The sequence below is a fragment of the Microtus oregoni genome, unplaced genomic scaffold, assembly GCF_018167655.1.
Source record: "Microtus oregoni isolate MIOR12 unplaced genomic scaffold, Mior012 000024F_ref0000369, whole genome shotgun sequence".
Classification (NCBI taxonomy): Eukaryota; Metazoa; Chordata; class Mammalia; order Rodentia; family Cricetidae; genus Microtus; species Microtus oregoni.
This window is the reverse complement of record NW_024543083.1, coordinates 9,315,602-9,338,530: the sequence shown is the minus strand read 5'-3', so window position 1 is coordinate 9,338,530 and position 22,929 is coordinate 9,315,602. Positions and strand designations below refer to the sequence as shown.

Sequence of the window (22,929 nt, the reverse complement as noted above, 5' to 3'; positions counted from 1 at the left end):
GCCTTTTTCTTCTCACCTTCCTGCTTATTACCTAAACAAATAGCCACCTTTATGTGCTCCCTCTGTAAAAGATGAACTTCCACATTCAGGCTGAGTGAGATAATCTGTTGTCTCAAGTACTCCTGAAGGGAAATGACTGTAATTAAACCCTACCTGCTAGTCACAAGCCTAGCCCAAATCAATGTGTTTCGGCTACTACGTCCTTCAAGAGCACATTCCACTGCGTTCCTGCTGCTGTGTTCCACACTGGTACCTGTCTTAAGACGTGTGCTTCTTTATCTGCCTGTCTTTAAAGAGAGATAGGTGCCTATTCAAAATGAGAATGCTCATTCTGGGTTTTATCTCAAAGATCCTATCCCCAAATAAGAAAACAAAATGCTATTTTTGTCTTGAAGTACCCCACTGGAAAAAACTCCAATCATTTAGAAAATGTAATGCTGCTAAGAATTTAAGGCCCTCAAATAGGAATTTAAATTGCTGAAACCAAAGCAGCTACTTCCTATCCAGATACTAGTACTCAATAAAATGTACCCTCAGTCAACAGCCTCCTGTGATCCTTACACACACACACACACACACACACACACACACACACACACACAGGCTTGCGCGCGCGCCCCTTCTGACAACTAACATCTTTTCTGCAACTGTGCAGGCAGGGCCCTCAAACATACTTACCAGCAACACCAATTCCCCTCTTCAAACTAGGGTTGGAAATTTTAGGTCAAGAATGTGATTGTGACAGTCTCTGACTGTGCCACAGAGGTTCATAAGGAGGGAGTGGGCTCTGCCTGCATGGGGCGCTACTGAAAGTAAAGGGTAGTCATACTGAGGCGAGATAAACCAGGAAAAAAAATCTCATTCCAAGAACAATGTATCGAAGGAAACAAAACATTTGGAAGTGGAGTTTGTAGGACTGTCCTACAATACAACAAGTTTTGTAGAGAAGCTTTGTTTTTAAATTTTCATAAGATCTAGCAGTAAGTTAAGGTGAAGGAAAACCCAATCCAGGCCAGCATAGTCCAAAACGGACAACTAGCTCTTCAGGGGACAGAGACAGGGAGATCTCTGTGAGTCGGGAGCCAGCCAGGGGTACAAAAAGAAACCCTGCCTCAAAAAACAAAGGGAGGGAGGAAGGGGAAAGGAAAGAGACAGGTGTGAAGACTGAAGATGAATTTCTCAGGCTAGCTCCCTGTTTGGGTCTTTTTTTAATAATATTACTCTTGGGAGTTGGCTCACAAAGAAGCAAGTTTCATCTTGGCATCCTCATAATGTCATTACAGTTTGTTCTCATCCATTCCCCTCCGCCTTACTCACTCCTGAAAGATATGCCATGGGACAGGAAATTGGGAGAGGACAGGGAAACAGGAGGTGAGTCTGGGAGGGGCTAGAGGGCGAACTGGGGCTGAGTATATTCAAAACACTGAAAGAAATTCTCGAAAATTAAAGACAGTACAATGTCCCACATATTTCTCCCATATGTGAAATCTAAGTTAATACATCTATGTACATATATAGACATATTACACATCTGTGACACGAAAGTTGAAGGAAACTATGGGAGGGAGACCATGGACAGGAGTCAGAAGATAAAATGAAAAAAACGTACAACGATAAGCATGCATGAACTGTCATGATGAAACCCATTGCTTTATATACTAATTTTAAGAATTATTTTTAAAAATCTGCTTGACATCTGAAAATGAGCTTGGCATGAACTTCAGTTCCAACTACTACGTCGTGAGCAAGCTTTCAAACAGCTTCTTCGGGACACCAGAGTTTCTATAAGAAATCAGGGTTAGTCTACATGTTGTACTCAGTATATTACATTTAAAAAAATGCTGGGCGGTGGTGGCGGTGCAACGCCTTCAATCCCAGCATTTGGGAGGCAGAGGCAGGAGGATCTCTGTTTGAGGCCAGCCTAATCTACAGAGTGAGTTCCAGGACAGCCAGAGCTACACAGAGAAACCCTGTCACAGAGCTGTTACACAGAGAATCCCTGTCTCAGGGGAAAAGAAAGACATAAAAAAGAAACTGAGAAGCTTCATACACATCTGATTTCCTTATATTTGTTGGCCCCAAGTTTTTTGTTGGTTTTTTTTTCTTAATTATTTGAATCCACTGTTTAAATCCTCATGGGCACAATGTTGCCAAAAACCAGTTAGAAATCCTACCAAACAAGCTTAGCTCCCAATATAACTAGTGTGTGGATGTTTCGGTTGGTTCATGTTTTAAACATCCTGTATTCCAAAAACTCAGCTGATTTGGGAGATCATTGACTTCAGGAAACTTGAGTTGACTCACTGCGCTCAGTGCCAGCACCTCAAATCTTGGCTCCAGCTCTCTGGCCTCTCCCTCCTAGAATCCATCCTCCATTGTGTTCTCAATGTTTTAGCTGAAATCTGACTGCCACGTGCCTTAAAATCCGTCACTTCCCAGACCAGTGTGCAGGGTGGGTGTGACTCCTTAGCTTGGCGTCTGCCTCTCTCCACTTTCCCTTCCCTAGCTCACTTTCACACACTCACACTTCCCTTGTCTCCTCTCAGGGTATTCTCTTTCACATCCACTTACCGTTGGGGAAAGAAAATAAATCCTACATTTATACTGGATCCCTCCCCTCTAACTTGACATTTGCTCACCAGTTTAGCTCAGTTCAAAAATCACTTTCTAAAAAGAAAAAAAGAAAGAAAGAAAAAAATTCAACATTTCTCATATACCTATATATATATTTGGTCCTCCAAAAGCATCAGAGATGATGTTTACTCGGAGTCTGATAAATGTTGTATAAGTGAGCAGCCGGTCCACTGCAGCCACAATTGAAGAACATAAGGATATTCCATTACATTACGTTACATGTGTAATAATAAACATACACACGAACTGAAAATATAGTCTGATTTATACTGACAAACACACGAAGTTAGAGATTACTAAGCATTCAGACCCTTCCCTATCGATAGTGTGAATCATCAGAACCGATCTGGCCCAGCGTCCGAGTCAGATATTTTCAGTATTTTAAACTCAGCAGAAAGCAAACTTAATTTAAAAGAGAAAGCCAAAGAGAAGAAACAATGTAATTAGTTTAATGAAGGTCAGGGCTCCTGCACTCCAATCTTCACTCATCACCTTTGAAGGCAAGAATTTGGAAAAGCCTTCCGTTGTCCAGCGCATTCCCCGCGCTAGTAGAAATAACTCAGCCATGCAAATAATAATCTAATACAAAAGATAAAATAAATAACTTATTTCCAGAAAGAAACTAGTGTGTTGATGGTGTGTTTCTACCCCCATTTCATCATCTCCAGTATAAATATCTTACATATTTACGGGAAGTTTCACAATTCAAACGTATTGTTCGACAGGCATTTCTTTCCGATAATCGCCTGGGTTTAACAGAGCAGTGATTCTTTGTCCAGATTTAGAAAGACTAACAACGGGCTCTAGAAATGTAGCTTTTCGTTTATCCTTTTTTATAAAAAGTATTCTTACTCAACAAAAAACGGCCCAAGGAAAACCCGCCTTCTCTCCATCTCGGCGGACCTACTACTAAGACCACCACCGTCAAATCTCAAATTCTGATAGGAGTGAAGCTAAAGTTCCAATTCCCAGCCCAGGGCCAGTGACAGCCACTCCACCCGCAAGCGCTAGCCGTAGCCCGGGGAGCGGCGAGCGCACGGCCACGGGGCAGCCGGCCGCCGGGCTCCGGGTCAGCACTGCCAGGGTCGCCGGGAGCCTGAGGTCGGTCCACCCACCTCGCAGCCCGCACCACCGGGCCACTCGGGAGCGCCCAGCCCGGGACGCGCTTGCTCCCGAAACACCGTCCCCCGCGACACCCACCTGGCCGCCCGGCATCGAGGACCGGGCCCAGCAGGCCACACGCCAGCAGCCACCTTAGTCGCAGAGAGGCAGGGGGCGAGAGCGCACGCGGCCCCATAGCGAGGGCTTCTGCAGGTTCAGCTCAACGCGCGGCCACCGCCTCCGCCCCTTCGGTCATCCTTGCAACCTCGCGGGGGCCCCCAGGGGCTGGCGGGGCGCGCGCCCACGGCGAGCACGCGCGCGGCACTGACGCAGCCCCCCCCCCCCTCCCGCCCGCTCCGGCACTCCTCCCTCCCCTCTCAACCACGCTTGCTCCGGACGTAAGGAAAATACAGTCTGCGGTGAGACGGTGGCCTGCTCCACGCGGGCGGCTCCCGATCGTGCCTGTCTGTCCCGCCCCTCCGCCCGCGCAGCCGGTCCCGGAGAGCGTAGGGGGAGGCTGGAGGGCGGGGTTAGGAGGAGCCCCGCCCCCGTACAGGGAAGAGCGGAGCGTCGGCTAGAAGGCGGGGCGAAGTTTCACGCCTCCCCCCCCCCCCCCCTCCTCTGGAGGTCTCTGATTGGCCGCAGCGGCGGGGCGGGACGCCGAGCTGCGCACCGGTTGGCTGTGTGTCGGCGAACTCCGCGCCGACGCAGAGGCCTGACAGCGCGGGTCTTGGGTCGGTCGTGGCGGCCTGGCTTTGTTTTTAGGCCAGGTCTCTAGGACCGGCCCGGGAAGATGGTGCTGGGGGGTTGCCCTGTGAGTTACCTACTGCTGTGCGGCCAGGCGGCCTTGCTGTTGGGGAACCTGCTGCTGCTGCACTGTGTCTCTCGGAGCCACTCGTTTAATGCCACGGCCGAAGTGGAGCTCACACCCTCAGGTTCCGCTCACCCGGAGGGTCCCGCAGCCCCGAGCTGGGAATACAGCGACCCCCAGTCTCCGGTCATCCTTTGCTCTTACCTGTAAGCTTACGGGGTCATACGGGCATTCCTAGCGGGGATCGGGCCCGGCTGGGTGGGAAGGCTGCTTCCACCTGGGGGAGGTGATTCCGGGGTACCCTGCCTCTCGACTCCCCTGCCGCGAAAAGCCTGGGAAAGATTGGTGTAGGCTTCCACTTCCTTCACCCTTTCTCCTGCCTTGGTTACAAGATGAGTTCAAGGCCAGCAAGCCTGGATAATTTGGCTCAAAATTTAAAAAAGAAATGTAAAGGGCTGGAGATGTAGCGCTATGGTAAATAGCATGTCTAGCGTGTGTAAGCCCCAGTGCAGGAAGGGGGCAGTGCAGAAGGAAGGAAAATGATTAGGATTACGTGCGTTCGCATAGCAGTTGGTAAAGGGGGCTGACGATGGTCTTAATGATTTGCAGACCCGACGAGTTTGTAGATTGTGATGCCCCAGTGGATCACGTTGGAAATGCAACTGCGTCCCAAGAGCTTGGTTATGGTTGTCTCAAGGTGAGGTTTTTGTTTGTTGTACGTTCGCTCTTCGTGGGAAGCATGGCTGAGTGCTATTACAGAAGACCATCAGGGCATACAAAGAGACTTTTTTTTTTTATTTTTAAGTACTCCATCCGTATAATTATTGCTAGAGATGTCCAGCGTGACCAAGGTTTAGTGGCTGAAATGCACATTTGCTTTTGTCGGGAACAATGACTGTGCCCAATCCGCCCAGATGCAAAACCCAACCTGTATTGGTGCCTTTCGCCACTGAAATGAACAAATTGAAGCTAAAATGTCACCCGACCTTTCAAAGCATGCCTTCCCTTTAAAAGAACAAGGGAAAGGGGCCGTGCACCTTGGAACCGTGATGCCGAACTGGGTTTTCTTGGTTACACGTGCACTTGGAACAAGTTGCTCGTGCAGGTGATGACAGGCGGTTAGCCCCGCCCTTAGGAAGTGGCTGGGGTCTGACAGTAATGTTTTTGTGTGAGGATAAAGCATTCCAGAGAAGACTTTGGTAGCAGTGGCCTCTCAGCCTGGAGAGAAGACAGTGAAAAATGAATGAATGAAATTTATGCCCTGGCCATGCTGAAGTACGCATGGGCAGCCCGTATATAGCGGTTCTGTTGAACTTGCCCGTAAAAAAGACATCAGTATCCTTAAAGTGGGTGTACCTACTTGGTCTCTCAAAACCCATTGAATTTTGGTTTGGTTTGATTTTAGTTTTGTTGTGGTTTTGGTTTGTCTGTTTTGTTTTGGAGAGACAGTCTCACTCTCTAGCCCAAGCTAGCCCTAAATTCATGATCCCACTGCTTGAGCCTCCTAGTGCTAGGATACAGGTACACATCACCGTGCTCAGCCCGCACCTAAGAGGTCCGTGTATCTTGCACTACCGACTCAACACTGTTATAATGCAGGGTTCAACCTGGTGTTGACTTATGAAGAAAGCATTGTTTTACTACCTCAGACCCAAAGGAATAAACGCTATAAAACCATAACCAAGGGACAAATCCTAATTGAACTGTATATAGAGAAATATTTTAAAGACATTGAAATTTCGCTTTATTGGTAATTGGTAAAAGCCTGACTAACATTGCATAGAGATAACTTAATTTTGATTATTTTAATTAAAAGCTGAATGTATCCTGTCACAAGACTGAAACTCTCCCCCAGCCAGCAGCCCTTAAGGATAGGCAGGACTCAGGAGGCTGAGAAGTGAGCATCCTTGTCTGCAGCCTCACTTTGAGGAACACAGGGGAAGGGTGGGAAAGCAATCATAGGGCACGGATAAGACTGTGTGACTCTGCTCTCTCCATCGGAGCTGAATTGAGCACAGGGAAATACCCGGTTCTGACCGCTTGGGCTCAAACTTAAACTTATACTGGTAGGGATAGACTCAGAAACCTATAATCATGCGCAGCCCAAGTGAAGTCCTCAGATGACAGTCTATATTATTTCTAATACTGTTCATTTACAGTAAATCTACAACAGCTGTCTTGGCATTGACATCTCAATTCCCATTCTAAAAATGCTTCACTGTGTTCCTGTAAATACAAGATAACCAAACCATTGTGTACATCTCTGCTGTTAAGGTTTGTTGTTTGTTTTTATCCTGAAGAAGCCAGTCGTGGAAAAGCAAGGTTTATTTAAAGCAGTATACAGTTTAGACTGGGCTAAGTCACTTGCGGTCCTCACTGCACACTTAGACTGGACTAAGTCACTTGCAGTCCTCACTGCACACTTAGACTGGACTAAGTCTCTTGAGGTCCTCATCGCATTCCGTGCTTTTGAGAGTTTTGCTGAGTCGTGCTAGAATTATTAGCAGTACTGAAGCAGCTTTTCCTAGTGAATATGCACGTGTGTTTGTATTCCTTTCTCCACAGTTTGGGGGTCAGGCCTACAGTGATGTGGAACACACTGCAGTCCAGTGCAGAGCCCTGGATGGAATTGAGTGTGCCGGCCCCCGGACCTTTCTACGAGAAAATAAGCCTTGTATAAAGTAAGTTCTACTTTCATTGTTGTACTGCGTGTGTGGTGCTGGGATTTGAACCCAGTACACCTTCTAAGCAAGTGTTCCGCTAATGAACTACACCCCTAGCTCCAACTGTTACTTTGAAAGGGGGTAATGGAGGTGCCAGCTGATGGGACTTTTTCTTTGAAGTTTTAAAGAATGCCCGTGCTTCCTCCTGTATGCGGCCTGCTGACTGAGGCAGTGTGATTGCAACAGCTAGGAGCAGAAGTTGTGGGTTCTGAGTTTTCCCGTCTGCCCCCTCATCCCAGGTTGCAGGCCCTGGGCCAGACAGTGTAGCTTCAGGACTCCCAACCGGCAACCAGCCCTTGAAATCTGCTTTAAGACTTCTGGAACAAGGTTTTGCAAAGAAATTCGGGGGTTCCTCAGCTGAAATCACCTGATACTAAAGAAATCTGGAGTAAATTCTCCGAAGAGATACAGACCCTGCTTAGACTGTTAGCTTATGCAAGAAGCCTTAGTGATGCGTAGTGACATTAGCACGTGCAATCCCGTGTTCTCACTGACACGTAAAGATTGGTCAGATAAAAGGAGCTCAAGGAAAGAGTGCTTCCTTTAGAATTCAGGAAGCCAGCAGAGCCACAGGCCCCCAGACCCTCAGCTACCACAGTCTGTGATGCACTAGGCTAGTCCAACTCTGTGTGTGTGTGTGTGTGTGTGTGTGTGTGTGTGTGTGTGTGTGTGTTCGTGGGGGTGGTGGCTAGGTTTGCACTTGTTGACTGCAGGGCCTGTGAAGACCAACAGAGGGCATCTGGTCCAGGTGCTTGTGAGCCACCTGATGCCGCTGATGGAAGCCAAACCTGGCTCTTCGAGAGAGCAGCAAAAGTGTTCCTAACCACTGAACCATCTCTCCAGGCCCCTTTCTGTTCTTAAAGTCCCTTCCTATCTTAGCAAGTGCTTTTTTGGAGATGCTAGAGCAACTAGAGATAGGGAAGCACTCACAAGAATCTGTTACTTTTTTTATGTCTCTGGAGAGACTATCCATTCCAAAACTGAAAAATTCAGTGTTAGCAAAGGATCTAGTCAGCATGTCCTAAATATGCCAACTCATGCCCTGAGCCATCTAGTGCTTGTCTTACCCAGGAGACTACTTCTTTGCCTTCATCATCCCAGGTCATGTGTCAAGCCACTAGGGCCCACACTGAATGTAGCTTAAAGCTGCTGGTTATTCAAGTAGCCTAAATTGCTGATCTGTCCTGCCTTGGCTTTTCTGCAACACCCCCAACAAAGATTGCAACCTGGACCTACCCCTTCCTCCTATCCTGACCACCACGTTCTCCTTCCCGTGTGGCCCAGTAGGGTGGTAGCCCTGCCTCCTCTCTAGGACCCATGAATGTAATAAGCTATCTGTTTGGCTTCCCCCCCCCCCCCCCCCCCGCCAGGCTTTTTTGTCTCCGCCCCCCCTCCCCCAATAGCCACACCTTACTGAATGTGTCAAGAGAGAACCGAAGCAGGGTGAGAGGCCCCTACAGCACAGCCAACAGCTGCTGTGCTTTCTTATGGTCCCATCAGTTGTCATGAGGCAGACATCTCCTCCCTCCACGCAGGTACACCGGACACTACTTTATAACCACGCTGCTCTACTCCTTCTTCCTGGGATGTTTTGGCGTTGACCGGTTCTGTTTGGGGCACACTGGAACAGCCGTCGGGAAGCTGCTGACCCTGGGAGGACTCGGGATCTGGTGGTTTGTCGACCTGATTTTGCTCATCACTGGAGGCCTGATGCCCAGTGATGGCAGCAACTGGTGTACTGTATACTAAAGCTGCTGCTGTCCCGTGCTGGCAAGGATAAAAGTGCTTGGCTGCCCGCCTACTTATTACAAACTCCAAATCCTCCTCAGGGCAACACTGTCCTCTTCAGAAGTTCGGACTGAATTTTTCAATCCAAACCTTACCTTTCAGACCAGAAATGGCTAGCAGTGTCGTGGGAGTCCAGTCGTCCCTTTCTTCATGTACAAACTAGCAAACTAATGACTTCTCCCCACAGATCCTCTTAAGTGCTCCATTTCTGTGTGGCTGGATCATGAGGGGGACCCAACAGGATAAACGAAGTGCATGTTTATCCGTGCACAGCCTTTCGTGACCCTGAATTTCTAACCACAGGTCAGAAACTGTGCCAATGAGAAATCTCCAGATGACATAGAAAAGACTGTGGATTTAATACACACCGAAATTCTGACTCTGTGAATTTAAATTACAGAATAAAGTGTTAAAGCCTCATCTGCTGTGTTTTCCAATGGAGAATGAAGCTCAAAACCTGCCTTTTGCTGAAGGGTGAACATTAGAAATGAAAGCTGTGGTCTGAGTGTGCAGGGTCTTCCTGCAGCCTGCCTGCTCTAGTCGTCGCTCGGCCCGTGGTCATGACAGTGCAAGTGCCACTGCCCTGACTCTGGGCTGCTGGAGTGTTCTAGAGACAGTAATTTCTTCATTCCAATTATGTTCTGAAATCCAACAATGGCAAACATGTATGAGTTAACAGATTAGTATTTTCCCATTTTAATCAGCCTTTAAAATATGGGCCCCATATATTTAAAGTGATTTAAAAAGACTGCGTAGGCTAGAGTACATTTCATCTGTGGCCCTTGGGAGATAGAGGCAGGCAGACCTGAGAGTTAGAGGACAGCCTGGTCGACACAGTGAGACCATGTCTTTAAAAAAGAAAAGGATTCTATACGAGTAACTAACACTTTCCTGCATGATCAGGTGAGAACAAATGAGGAACGCATACCCTTAGAAAGAAAAGTGTATGCCTGCTTAGAGGATACTGACTGCTGGGGACAAGTCCGGATGTCTGAGGGGAGAGAGGAGGAAACGCTCTTGCCCACACAAGCGTGACAGTAAAAGTTTTCAGGGTACCACAGTGTTAGAGCCAGCCAAGCCTCTGCAGTCCCAAGTCACTGGGAAGAAAAGCGTTCTGAATGATAGGCAGCTTTCAAAATCTAAGTTGAAAAGAGACGTTAAATATAACGTAACTGGCAGGTCAGACCAAGAGCATGCTCCTGAACTAGCCATGGGTTCTAGAAAGAGCAGAGCTACTCCGCCTTCATTCCCATAATAACTGACATAAAGACCAGCAGAGTTCAGGTGAAATTGGTCCTGGAAACAGCATCATTTTGTAGAATTCTTAGAAGTTTCTGCCTCAGCATCCTTGATTAATGTCACTGTTCTCACGTTATTAAAGATGGCCACTGTAAAAACTTTGAAAACATCACACTGACCTTAACCCTGCTTACAACAATAGCAATTGGAAGAGTCAATTCATAGTCTCTACACACTACGGTTGTATTTTTCGGTTCATTGTGAAGAAACTAGACCTTAAAAATACACAAATGAAGCTTCCCATAGACTTTAAGGAGATCCAGGGGTGTGATATAGATATATAGATATTTTTTTTTAAATTCTGGAAGGCTCGATGGTGAGTGCTCCCTGGGTTTGACCCTGCACTCTCCCAAGTCTGGAAAACAGTAACTAAAAATAGTTTGCTCAGAATAAACTATTTAAGCCCTGAGTCGGCCCTACCACAGCTCACTATGTAAAATGTCTGAGTGTTTGTAAGCTCCGTTAAAAGGAAGAACCTACATATAAGTCTACAAATGATTCAAAATAACTATTTTAATGGAAGAAGTTTTCTCGAAACACTAGAGGACCAAAATTGTTTATACTGCTAAAATGGTCATTTTGAGACTAATATTCCTGTGTTATAACCTGATATCATCAGTTTCAGTCTGTCTTGTAATTGATGACTTTTCTACTCCCAATCCCTGGCCAAGAATGTGATATAACTTAGGAAACTGAAGTATACGAAGGAGGATTACTTAAAATGTGATTGCCTTTTTACTGCAGATTCAGACTCTTACTATTTGGTAGGTAGATGGTTTGTACGTATGTTTGACATAGCAGGCTATGGCTATATAGGAGGTTACCAAAGTCTCCTGTCACGATTCACTTGGGAACTACCTGTTTTCCAGTTGTTTTCTGTCTTCCAATTTTACCAGACCATCATGCTGCTTCCACTTGGCTTCAAAGATTTTTGCAACAGAGAAACATCCCCAACCTCAAGATCCGTGTGTGTGTGTGTGTGTGTGTGTGTGTGTGTGTGTGTACAAATGTGCATTCATGCATTCAAACCATCCATTTTTCTTGACATCCCAAAGCCCCTGCCACCTTTGTCACTTCTTCAATACTAACCATGTACTATAACTGATTTTGCTAGCCGGTTTTTCGGAGTAAGGTACTTAATTGATTATTTCAGGTGTGACTGTCAGAAACAAGGTCTGACTTCCTCGGCGCACAGTGATGGAGAGAAAGTCATTGTCCTTAACAGCTTCGATGACATCAGTTGTGGTGGTGACAGGTTGCCCATTTATGCTGACAATTATGTCATGGTCTCTCAACCCCGAGCTGAGAAAGAAAGAGGAAAGATGATAAAATCAGGCAGTTGTGGTGCACGCCCTTAATCCCAGCCCTCAGGAGGCAGGGGCAGGCAGATCTCTGAGTTTGAGGCCAGCCTGGTCTACAGAGCTAGTTCCAGAACAGCCAGGGCTGCACAGAGAAACTCTGTCTCGAAAAACAAAAATAGAGATTGATGAAGGCAGAAGAAGAGTTCTACTCATTCCCATTTGGGGGGTGTAGTCTGTCTGTCTGTCTGTCTGTCTGATTCCCTCCCCTACTCCCACACACACACACACTGCCCCACTATTTTGCTGATCTTTAGACATAAACCAAGAGGGTAGGACTAGCCTGAATCCCTCCAGCTGTGAGGGCTGCTGGCCTGTGTGTCATGAAGCCAACTAGAGGATGATGAGCACGATGAGCCTCTGTGTTTCCTATATTAAGACCCTGTGAGAATTCTGGGAGAAGCTGAGTCCTCGCATCCATCGGATCTCCCTTGGAATGGACAGTTCAGCTTCTGATTTCTCTTCGCCTCTGCCCTATGTTCACTGCAAACATTACCGAATCCACTAGCAAGACTGCCAAAGACCAGTGTTTTTCCCCCGGGAAGCTGTGCTCTGATGAGCCTGACTGGACAGCCCATCCCATGGTTTCTGGAACTGGAGCACGATGAGCTGTTGTGTGTCCCAGATGTTCTGCTTCCAGTACACCAATCGCCACTCAAGCTTCCAAGTCCAGATGTTTACAGCTCTGACTCGGAGCTGTCGTTTTATTCAGTCATCACACTGACCTCACATGGAATATATATTCTGGATACAGATTCCAATTCCAAAAGCAAAGTGCAAAAAACGTGGACAGGCTGGTTGGGTGTGTAAAGGTAAGAATGGGGTGAGGGGGCATCAAATGACTCCAGAAGATGCTGTTTAAAAAAAAAAATAAAAATAAAACAAGACTCAAGAAAAAAATGACGCTGGGCACACGCCTTTAATCCCAGCACTTGGGAGGTAGTGGCAGGCAGATCTCTGTGAGTTCGAGGCCAGCCTAGTCTACAAGAGCTAGTTCCAGGACAGGCTCCAAAGCTGCAGAGAAACTCTGTCTCCAAAAACCAAAAAGAAAAAATGACAGTGTGAGCAGATTACCAAGATATGTGGAGTTTGAAAGCTATAAGGAGCTTAGGGTATAGCTTAGGGTACAGGCTATGTTTAGCATGTACTTGGCCCTTAGTTCATTGGCCCGCATCAAGGGGGCGAGGTGCAAAGGGGCACTGGGGTATGAAGAGAAGGAAGGGCAAAGCTCCAGGCAAGGAATCAGTAGGAACAAGGACAGCATCTGACTCAGCAGTCGTGAGCAGGGACACGGGACAAGGAGGAAGCAGTGCTGTGGCTGTCCACTGAATACGAGGAACTTAGCCCACAAAGGATAAGTGGCCTCTTCCCGTGTCTCAACCTCCGAGAGATTAAAGCGAGATTTGCTCCTGTGTCTTTCAGACTTGAAAATCCATCTTCTGGCCACTAAGTCAACTCTGCCTCTTGGAAAGGAGAGTAACTACAAAGTCAGGACTGTAGAGGAATGAAGCCAGGGTGCTCACCTCCTCTCTGGCCTCTGTGTAACTCAACACAGCTGCTTCCTCTTAAAAACAAGGACTATGTCATAAGGCTCCAACAACTGTGTAAGAACACTTTGGTTCCTCGGATGTAATAAATGCCTCCTAAGTGCCAGCTGCTGTTTGTAATTATTAGTAGTTATTAAATATAAGCAGTTGAAAGCCAGCAAGGATGGATGCTGGGCTGTCGAGAGACTGACAGCAGTGATTCTCACTTTGACATGCGTGTACTACCCACCTGGGAATCCTGTTTAAAATGAATACTCTCCGGGGGAGGGAGGCTAATGGGAGAGCAGGTAGTTAGCCCACACAAGACCCTGGGTGTGAATTCCAGAAAACAAGAAATAATAGAGTTTAATAGAGTTCAGGAGAGTTTGAGAGAGAGGAAGGAAGAGGGACAGAGAAAGGTTCATCTTACACAGTGTGCACAGCTAACTCCAACACTTGGGAAGTCAGGACAAGAGAATTGGGAGTTCAAGACTAGCGCGGAGATGGGATGGCAGGGGGAGGGGGAGTCTGATTCAGGGATGGGGGCTCAGGCACAACTTAAAGAGCTGAGAGTAGTTCTCTGGCTTTGGATCAGAAGTTAAAATAAGGAGAGCAAGGGCACGGCAGGGTGGGGACCCAGAGAGTCTAGAAAAGCTTAGGACATGCCAAATCTAGTAGTGTGAGACCTGACACTTGGCCATGTCAAACTGCTGGTACCTTGAGTTCTTCCAGGTCTAACGGTGTTGCCAACGTCTAAACAGACTGCTGAGCCCTTGAAAAGCAAACAGTGAACGGTACTAAAGGAAGGGCAGGGCCCAGGAGAGCAACATTTGCAGAAGAAGCTGCCTCTCCCTGATACTAAATATGCTAAAGCAGAGCAGAGGTGGAAACAGCTGCTAAACCTTCCGCAGGGCTGTTTGATCTAGCAGCACAGGTGTCAGCCCCAGCCGTTTGCACTGCCATTCGGTCCTCAGAGAACCCTGAATCCTTCCCGTTCTTTTCTCTTCCCTTTTCACCCCCCACCCCCACTGTCAGCAGTGCCACAAGAATACCCAGCTACACAACCATCCCCGAGATGCAGAGGACCCAGCTCAGACCCCTTCAGTCTCCGTGAGCCCCTGAGCCCTGCTGAGCTGGTTAATCCTTCCCATTCTCATTAACTACTAATTACTGAAGTGTTGAAATCATTTGTTTATCCTTAGTTTGTGGTTATTAATAACTGAATAACTGGGACATCATAGCCCATGCCTATAATCCTAGCATTCAGGAGGCAGAAGCAGGAGGATTACAAATTTCAGGCTAGCCTGGACTACACAGTGAAGCCATGTCTCAAAAATTCAATAAGTAAAGAGCTTGGAAAGACTCAGAGTAAAGTACTTGCCACACCGCTTGAGGAAGGTTTGGACCCCCAGCACACGTATTTTTAAAACTGCTGGACACAGTGGCACATGCCTGAGATCCCAACACTGAGGAGGGAGAGACAGGCGGATCCCTAGAACTCTGGGGACAGCCAGCACAGCCAGACTGGGGGTTCCAGGTTCACAGAGAAACCCTGCTTCCAAGCATTAGATGGGAGTGACTGAAGAAAACACTCAGCATCTACCTCTGCCTTCCACACATGCAATGTGCACATACACATGAAAACAAACACCGAATTCTAAAATTAATATAGAAGTCATTAATAACTTAACATAAAACTTATTCAGTAATAACCTGTAATATTGAAAGAATATGTTTAGGAGCTAGTATACAACTTATCTTACCTGGAAAAAAAGGAGAGAGGTTTAATTTGGTAATTGCTTTTTGTTGTTGTTTTGTTTTATTTTTTGTGGGTTTTTTTTTTTTTGCTTTTTTGGGTTTTTTTGTTTTTGGTTTTTTTTGAGATAGGGTTTCTCTATAGCTTTTTTTAGAGCCTATCCTGGAAGTCGCTCTGTAGAACAAGCTGGCCTAAAACTCACAGAGATCCACCTGTCTCTGCCTCTGAAGTACCGGGATTAAAGGCTTGTGCCACCACCACCACCGGGCAAATTTGGTAATTTCTTTAAAAATTAATCTTAACCTAGACTGCGACCCCTATCAGCACTGCTCAGTATAAATGTATTGCAAGCCGTGCTTTAAATTTTATAGTCACCTTTTTAAAAAGTCAGATAAAGCTGCCTTCAATAGCACATCTTATTAATGCCATCAATCTAAAATTTTGTCATTCTAACACAAAATAAAAATTGTGAAGTTTTGACAAATATTTTGCACTTTTCTATATGCCTTTGCCATCCACATAAAATAGTACACACCCAGTCTTCCCCTATGCTCTGATAGCTCATCCAAAGCCATAAATAACACAAAATACAGTCCTTCTGAAAATGAAAAAGAAAATAAGAAAATTGTTTGCCTTGTTTCTTTCCTTTACATCAACTAAAAATACAATTTTAAATTGTATTACGGAGTCACACTGGGCAGCTCTCAGGAGCTCAGTGTGCAGTGTGTATAGGCCATGACGAGGATGCTGGTGCTCCAAGCTCAGCCTGGTGCCTGCCAAGAAACAACACAGGAGGCTGGGCAAAGGCCTCTCACTTACCTTGCAGCAGCCGTTCCTTGAATCACTTCATAGACAAAAACTCCAGAGCTCACATCAGGGAAATCCGGATCTTGCCTCTTCATTTCTTGTAGGAGGCTGAGAACAGTACAATGGTTAGCAAACACAAGGAGCCCCTGGGGCCTAGGAAAAGACTTGCGTGATCAGAAGGCACACAGCCTATGTCTTTCCCCATCTCTTCAGCTGGAGACCGGCAGGCACCCAGGCAAATCCCACCCAGCCAATCACAAGCCACCCATGCTGTGTGCTGGCCCCTCCCCCAGGCCAAGGCTTTGCATCTCTGGACATGATGTAACCCAGGCAGAATGAAAGACAGTGGGGCTGGCAGAGGGAGACACAGCCCTACAATAGAGCCTGTGGTCACAAGGGTCCCTTTACTGCTGTCCAAATGCTTGTTTTCTTGGTAAGATTGCCAAGTGATGACATGTTACCATAGTTACCCAGGGCTTACTTCAGAGTGAGGGGCAACATTCGAAGACCCAGGTATCTCTTCTGTGAAGGGGCCTTTCCTGGAAAGGAAGGTCATGACGTATGACTCACAACTCGGCTTATTTCCATTTGGCGCAGCTTAAGAGACACCTAGATCCCAGACTCGCTGTTAGACCGTCTAGCCTTGTACAGCCTCTGCTTCAGAGAGCAGCTGTGGTCAACACAGATGCATCTCCACTCAGTGGCTTCGTCTCTAAACTGTACAATACCAGCGTTTCCGTGATGTCTCACATTAGCTTTGTGCTTAGCACCCCGATATGATTACCCGACACCCACTACCTCAACCCCATAAAGAAGTCAGGCCTCCAAAAGTGGGAGTGCGTATGAAAACAGAGGGGCTAAATCCCCCCAACTTCCTTCACCTTTCAACTGGCGCTCGTGATAGTCTGCCAGGAACTGTCTGATCCGATCCGAGGGAATCGCAAAGGAGATTCCTGCCGTCACCTTCAGGGTGTTTATACCAATCACATCGCCATCCTGGCCAGGAAGGGGAAACTTGAAGTTAAATCAGGATGCTCTGCACACCGAACCATGTAACATCAGGACCAGCAGAGGAGAGTAAAACTAATCTCACAGGGTCAAAACAAGGGGGTGAGGGAGAATCTACTTCTTCACTGCAGAGAACAGATGTCATCTTCCTGGGCAATTAGCATGCCCAGGGAAGGAAGTGGCACTTCACATATACAAGTTACATTTTGTCACTTTAAAAAGCCAAGGCTGCTGTGGAATATGTATCATTCCCTAGCTCATTCTCCTGTTAGTAAATGGCACTCATTTTTAAAGATGGGCTATGTAGTAATAAGGGCGGCGGGGCTGCGTCCCCAGCACCCCGGCTGCCTGGCTAGCTTATGCCCGAAATAACAACACACAAACGGTATTCATTTAATCACTGCTTGGCCCATTTCTATCTAGCCTCTTCTAGGCTAATTCTCACATATTAATTTAGCCCATTTCTGATCATCTGTGTAGTGCCCCTAGGTGCGCTTACCGGGAAGATTCTAGCCTATGTCCATCCTGGGTCAGAGCTTCATTGCATGTGTCTGGCCTGGCGAGGGGAGCATGGCGTCTCTCTGAGGCGTCTGCTCCCGAGAGGAGAGCTGTCGAGTCTGAGCTCACTTCCTCTTCCTCCCGAGAGGAGAGCTGTCGAGTCTGAGCTCACTTCCTCTTCCTCCCAGCGTTCTGTTCTGTTTACTCCTCCCACCTATCTTCTAACCAATGAGGGCCAAGCAGTTTCTTTTTATTTAACCAATGACCTTCCTCCATCATTTCCCCTTTTTTGGTTTAAACAAAAAAAAAAATGGGAACTCAACAATTCTGGAGTATGGTCTGCAATTCTATATTCCATCCCTGCTCTACGTAGATGCTATATAATTGGAAGATGGGCACAGTGCTACGAGGAGGAATCGCTGTGTTGGCCAACACTGTAGCCAAATGGCGAGTGCTTGCCCAGCGTGCATCCCAGGCCTGGGTTCCATCCCAGAGCTAAGGTCGGGGAGGATGCTTGAAAAGGAAGTAGCAGCTGGAGGAGAAGCCTGAGCCTAGGAGTACTGTACTCGTGCAGGTGAGCAAGCAAAAGCTTCAGCATCACCAGTAGAGGCACTGGTTCAATTAGGAATAAACCACAGGCCAGGCAGTGGTGGTGCACGCCTTTAATCCCAGCACTCGGGAGGAAAGTGGGTCTCTGTGAATTCGAGGCCAGCCTAGTCTCAAGACCAAGTTCCAGGACAGCTAGGGGTGCACAGAGAAACCCTGTCATGAAAAACAAGCATACGTCAAAGATTAAAACACACAGCAGAACAACGGATTCTGGGTATGGCTTTTCTGTCGTCTGTGAGCAGGCAGAAGACTAAAAACCTGGATAGACTGTACCCTTCAGTCAGTGTTATCAGATGAGGGATCATTCATCTGTAAAAGAACTGTGATCTCAAGGGTGTACAAGACATAGCACAGTGGTCTTCTGATAGAAGTTGGAGCTTAATCTCCTGGGCTTTTTGGTAACTATCCAATGGCAACAGAAAGCATATAAAAGAGGAAAACTCTGAAATAAGCTGTAGCCAGGGCCCTGGTGGTGCTTTTGGTGAGATGAGAGCACATGCCAGGAGGATAAATCCCTCACAGGCTCCAAAGTTTTCCCTAACCATTTCCTTAAGACCCAAAAATAAAAAGCATCATTGCTTAATCTCCCCATGAGAGTGGTACCCAAGTCCGTATTACAGATTTTGAAACACGTTTAAAGTTAAGAGGAAAAATAAGTAAAGAAAGCGGCCACTTACCAAGTTCACCAGTGGGCCCCCGGAATTCCCGTGCTGAAGACAAGTCGAGAAAGCCACCAGTTAGCAAACATACATTTCTCCTCATCATTTATACAGGGTTCCTAATGAGTTTTACCCGAGCCGTCTGCTTCCCAAGGCAGCCAAAATCATGCCTGTCACCCTCCCAATCCTAAAGTCAGTGGGGTACAGAGCAAAGCAAAAGGACCCCACACGGTATCACAGAAGTGACCTCTGCGACAAGTCCCAAGGGTGGATGCCCGTTATATCAAACATTGGGCTCTAGCAACAGGGCATTCCAGCCCTCCCTTAGGGATGTCCTCTGAGAATGCTCAAAAGACCAAAGGGAAACAAGATCACCCTAAAGTTTTCTTCTGACTCTATTCCAGCAATACCTTCTGGGCTGAGAACAGATTCCCGGTGACTTACGTTGATGATGGCATCTGTCTGAATATAGTCTATGTCTGAATCCTTCAGTCCCAGCTCTTTGCCACCTCTCTGTGTGGTGCTGACAATCCCGGCAGTCACCGTGTCCTGCAGAGAAAACGGGCTGCCCAAAGCCACCACGAACTCTCCAGCCCGGAGATCAGATGATCTCCCCAGCAGCAACACAGGAAGGTCAGTCTGCACATGGGAGCAAGGGACAAAGAAAGGAAAGATGGAGAAGAAGAGCACGGTCAGCCAGTACCTGCTCGCAGGTGACACCAGAAAAAACATACACAGAGAGTGAAGCCCTTGGCTAGGCCTCCTTTCATGAGGCCCCCAGCTTGAGTTTCCTGTTCCCCATGACTGAACACCTGACTTTGGACTTGGCCTTCTCATCCCTCCTGTCTGATGGCGGTGACAGATCAAAAAGATTGGAATCAGGCTGGGTGGGCTGACCCTTGGACTTGACTAAGCTTATAAAGCCCTATGGCTGGACCAGGAATCAAGTCAGGGGTTGGGCAAATCTTGACGGACGGTATGCGAGATCTCCCCGTTCCCACCAGCATGAGTTCTGCAGAGGGCTAACTACTCTAGACCTCAGGTTAGAATAGGCCTATTAGCCCAAGTAGGCCTCAAGACCTTGAAGCCTGAGAGTCAGGTAGGAGCCCAAGTGGAAAGCAACACAGAGGGCATCTCCCCTGGGCCTTGTGCTGGCCACCCAGGTGCCTTGAAGGTTAAGAAGGTAAAGCTGCAACCAAATCCCCCAAGAATCCCAGAACCTGGAAGCTCTGCAGAGAGAAACTGGGGCAACCTGCCAAGCTAAGCTGCTGAAGCCGAGGTAGCTAATACTGGGGTACACCCAGGCATTCTCTTTGGAAAGGTTCAGCCAGACAATCATCTGTTGCTTTGAAGCTCTGCAATTCAGTCTCAGAGGTGTGTGAGCTGCAGCCCCTGCTGAGTTTGCCACTGCAGTTGGAAAATCTACCTGGCAAGAGCAGCCTTGGCTGCAGGGGGATGCAGTCCAGCCTGGCTCTGTAGCCCTTGCCAGAAGGGCAAACAATCTAGCATTGTTCCCAAAGGAAGGAGCATGAAGCTGCAGGGTCCCTTTCCTGGGGGATAGGGTGAGCTGTGTCCTTTCCTCTGTACCCAGTCCAGTTGGGACCCCAGGGATAGGAGTCCACACTTCACCCTGTTCTACTCTGCCATCCCTTTCCCTGACCCTTTCCTCCCACCCCTGTGCCGACTCTGGGTTCTCCAGACTGAGTCACCTGCTCTGCCCAGGGATGGAGTGGAGCAAAGGAGGTAAGCCAAAGGGACCTGGAGTCTGTACCACAGCAGCTTTGGGGATTAGGTTCTTCATTTACTGAGGAGAGACTGGAAACACAGCAGGTAGGGGGAAGAGGGCAGGAGTGTAAGGGAAGGCATTGAGGGAATGTGAGGTTTCAGTGAAGCTCTAGGTTTTCCTTTTCTATTTCTTTCTCCACCCCCCCCCCTCGGCTTTTTAAGACAGGGTTTCTCTGTAGCTTTGGAGCCTGTCCTGGAACTAGCTCTTGTAAACCAGGCTGGCCTCGAACTCACAGAGATCCACCTACCTCTGCCTCCTGAGTGTTGGGATTAAAGGCGTGCACCACCACTGCCCGCTGAAGCTCTAGATTTTAATCTCTACATCACTCATGACTTTGTTCTTTAAAAAGAAGCCTGGGACACCAGGGTTTAGGAAAGGGCAGGGGGAGGGGACACACGTACCCTACATACAGAGAAAAGGCATGGTGAAGGAATTTAAAAGAAAATAAATATCAGCAAATACTGTGAAATCCGCACAAGTGAAGACTCCGACTTAGCTCCCGACTACTCACTTTCGGCTCAATCTTAATCAGTGCGAGGTCCAGCTTATGGTCTATGTCTTTGACAGTGGCTTCATAGCGGGCCCCACTCTGGAGTTCTACCTGGATCTTCTGATGGTTGGTGAGGACGTGAGCATTGGTGACGATGAGTCCATCCTCAGACACTATGAACCCAGAGCCACTGGAGGCAGGGATTTCCTGGTTGGTGAGAGGTGACCTGTACCGGAACAAGGCAATAGATGAACTAAGGGCAGGGACTGGGGAATCCAGACATGGTTTGTTAGACCCAGGAAACATCGCATTTATCAACCAGAGCCCCAGGAGTTTTCTCAAGCATTATCCCTTCCCCTGTGTATTTCCATCCTGAGCCACATGTAGCATGGCCCGGCCATCTCTTCTGAGCACAAATCAGAACCGGGTCCCGAGACCCTGCTTACTTCAAATCGAGCCAGAGTGACAACCTGTGGCATCTGCTGAGAAGAGACCAAACCTGGTGCTAACACTGTAAAGGCTCACACCGCTGTCACAATGTCAAAATCTAGCTCTTGGTTTCCGCTGTCAACTGGCGTCGTGAAACAGAACAAATCAAGTTTCTGTCGATCCGGGTTTCCTTGCGCACAAGCGGTGGCTAAAGCTAATCAGAGAGCAGCAAATGTTGACTAGCTCCGACAGTCAGCCTTAAGCTTTGCTTGTGGAGCATGGGGGGGAAAAGAAACATCAGCCACCAATGTGCACGGGTGAAACTTGGATTTAGAAGCCAGAATCCTCACGCTTGGCCTTTTGCGCTTTAGCGAAAAATAACTCTTAATAATTTTTCTTCGGGTACTGGGCAGGAACCTGAGGTTTCCCCGCCTACTTCGCACGAGCTCCATGGCCCAGCTACATCCCAGCCAACTCTTTGAAGCTGGGTTTTCTCACAACAGATTTGTTTAATGATCAGATAATGCGCAGCCATCAGGTGAGGTAGCTGACCCTCTGTGCGACCTTTACCTGCGGAATAACTGCAAGTGAACCACAGATGGCGCCACTTTCTCCACCACCGCTGCGATAAAGTTAAACTTCCTCCTGAGCCGCCCTGCACTCCTGGTCCCTGTGAATAAATGGTCCACGGTGAGGGCAGGCATTGTTCCCTGGAAGCAGATGTCACATTTCAAAATCCTTCAGCATCTCTCCGTCCTCCTGCCTACGCAGGTTCTCTAGACTAGCAGAAGGAAGGACCCAGACTGTCATACCAAAGGGAAGAAAAGGCGATAGAAAAATCCCGGTGAAAACGAGTAGAGACCACATTATCCAGGCAAGAACACCAGAAATAACCACAACAGGTTGAATCTCTGGAACTGGCGAAGGAGGGCAGACCCCGCGAGCCAGCGCGCAAACTCAAGAGCACCCACTTTATCTACTTAGGAAAACTCAGAAGTATGGGGGGACGGGGGGCTGGGATGTCCTTCACCTCTCTCACCTGAGTCCCCGCAGCCTCCTTTCTGCACGGGCACTGCCGGGGGCGAGCCCCGTAGTCGCGCGGCTCTGTTCTCCTTACGCAGCGCGCACAAGCTGGGGTAGGTGCGCCCATCGCTGCCGCACACCTCCGCGCCCTCCACGCCCTCCACGCAGCCGCAGGTGCCCAGCCATGAGCCCCCGATAGGCTCCCTGGAAAACGGGGCACCGCAGCGCAGCCCCGAGACGCACGGCCGGCCCCGGGTCCCGCCACACTCCTGACCCTCTCCCGCAGCGCACACACGGCAGCAGCCGCAGCGGTCGGGCACCGGCGCGGTGCCAGTCGAGCAGGTGGGCAGGGGCGGGCAACGTGTGACATCGCAGGTCTCAGGACAGGGCATCGAGACTCTGGACCTTCTGGCCTCCACCCAAGGAACAGGCAGCAGCAGCCACAGCAGGAGAAACTGTGCCCACACAGTCCAGAGCGCCTGGGAGCTCATCCTGTTCCTTGCCCTCTTGGATTTCACTTTTCCAGTTACTCCTCTCAGGATTCACAACTGGCCTAAAATAAGCAACACGTTTTCCTGGCCTTGGTGCCGCCTCTGCCAGCCTCTAGACTTTTTAAAGGACAGC

The 22,929-nt window shown here is 48.1% G+C and overlaps 3 protein-coding genes across 6 annotated transcripts in view; 1 reads left to right on the top strand and 2 right to left on the bottom strand.

Moving 5' to 3' along the window:
• The window catches only part of Adam9 (ADAM metallopeptidase domain 9), a 58,901-nt gene extending 54,843 nt beyond the window's left edge, over nucleotides 1-4,058 (bottom strand). For all 3 annotated transcript variants that reach the window (XM_041673858.1, XM_041673859.1, XM_041673860.1), the window contains exon 1: nucleotides 3,835-4,058. In XM_041673858.1, the coding sequence (XP_041529792.1) occupies nucleotides 3,835-3,931 (97 nt within the window). In that variant the 5' untranslated portion in view covers nucleotides 3,932-4,058. The remainder of the gene's footprint in view (nucleotides 1-3,834) is intronic.
• A 362-nt stretch (nucleotides 4,059-4,420) lies between these two features.
• On the top strand, nucleotides 4,421-9,477 carry Tm2d2 (TM2 domain containing 2). The gene is made up of 4 exons (XM_041673867.1): nucleotides 4,421-4,752; nucleotides 5,156-5,243; nucleotides 7,112-7,227; nucleotides 8,805-9,477. Exons 1-4 carry the CDS (start codon nucleotides 4,529-4,531, stop codon nucleotides 9,016-9,018), a joined length of 642 nt encoding a protein of 213 aa, XP_041529801.1. The 5' UTR covers nucleotides 4,421-4,528; the 3' UTR covers nucleotides 9,019-9,477.
• Nucleotides 5,647-22,802, bottom strand: Htra4 (HtrA serine peptidase 4). 2 transcript variants are annotated; one of them, XM_041673866.1, is made up of 10 exons: nucleotides 22,322-22,802; nucleotides 21,853-21,952; nucleotides 20,875-21,079; nucleotides 19,022-19,216; nucleotides 18,596-18,628; nucleotides 16,685-16,799; nucleotides 16,285-16,342; nucleotides 15,816-15,911; nucleotides 11,446-11,658; nucleotides 5,647-5,764 (listed from the first exon to the last, which is right to left on the bottom strand). In XM_041673866.1, the coding sequence occupies exons 1-9, from the start codon at nucleotides 22,794-22,796 to the stop codon at nucleotides 11,493-11,495; spliced, it is 1,443 nt and encodes a 480-aa protein (XP_041529800.1). In that variant the 5' UTR covers nucleotides 22,797-22,802; the 3' UTR covers nucleotides 5,647-5,764; nucleotides 11,446-11,492. The 2 variants fall into 2 exon arrangements, with proteins under 2 accessions (XP_041529800.1, XP_041529798.1); XM_041673864.1 differs by lacking the exon at nucleotides 5,647-5,764 and having other exon boundaries at nucleotides 11,423-11,658; nucleotides 22,322-22,796.
• Nucleotides 22,803-22,929: the final 127 nt, after the last annotated feature.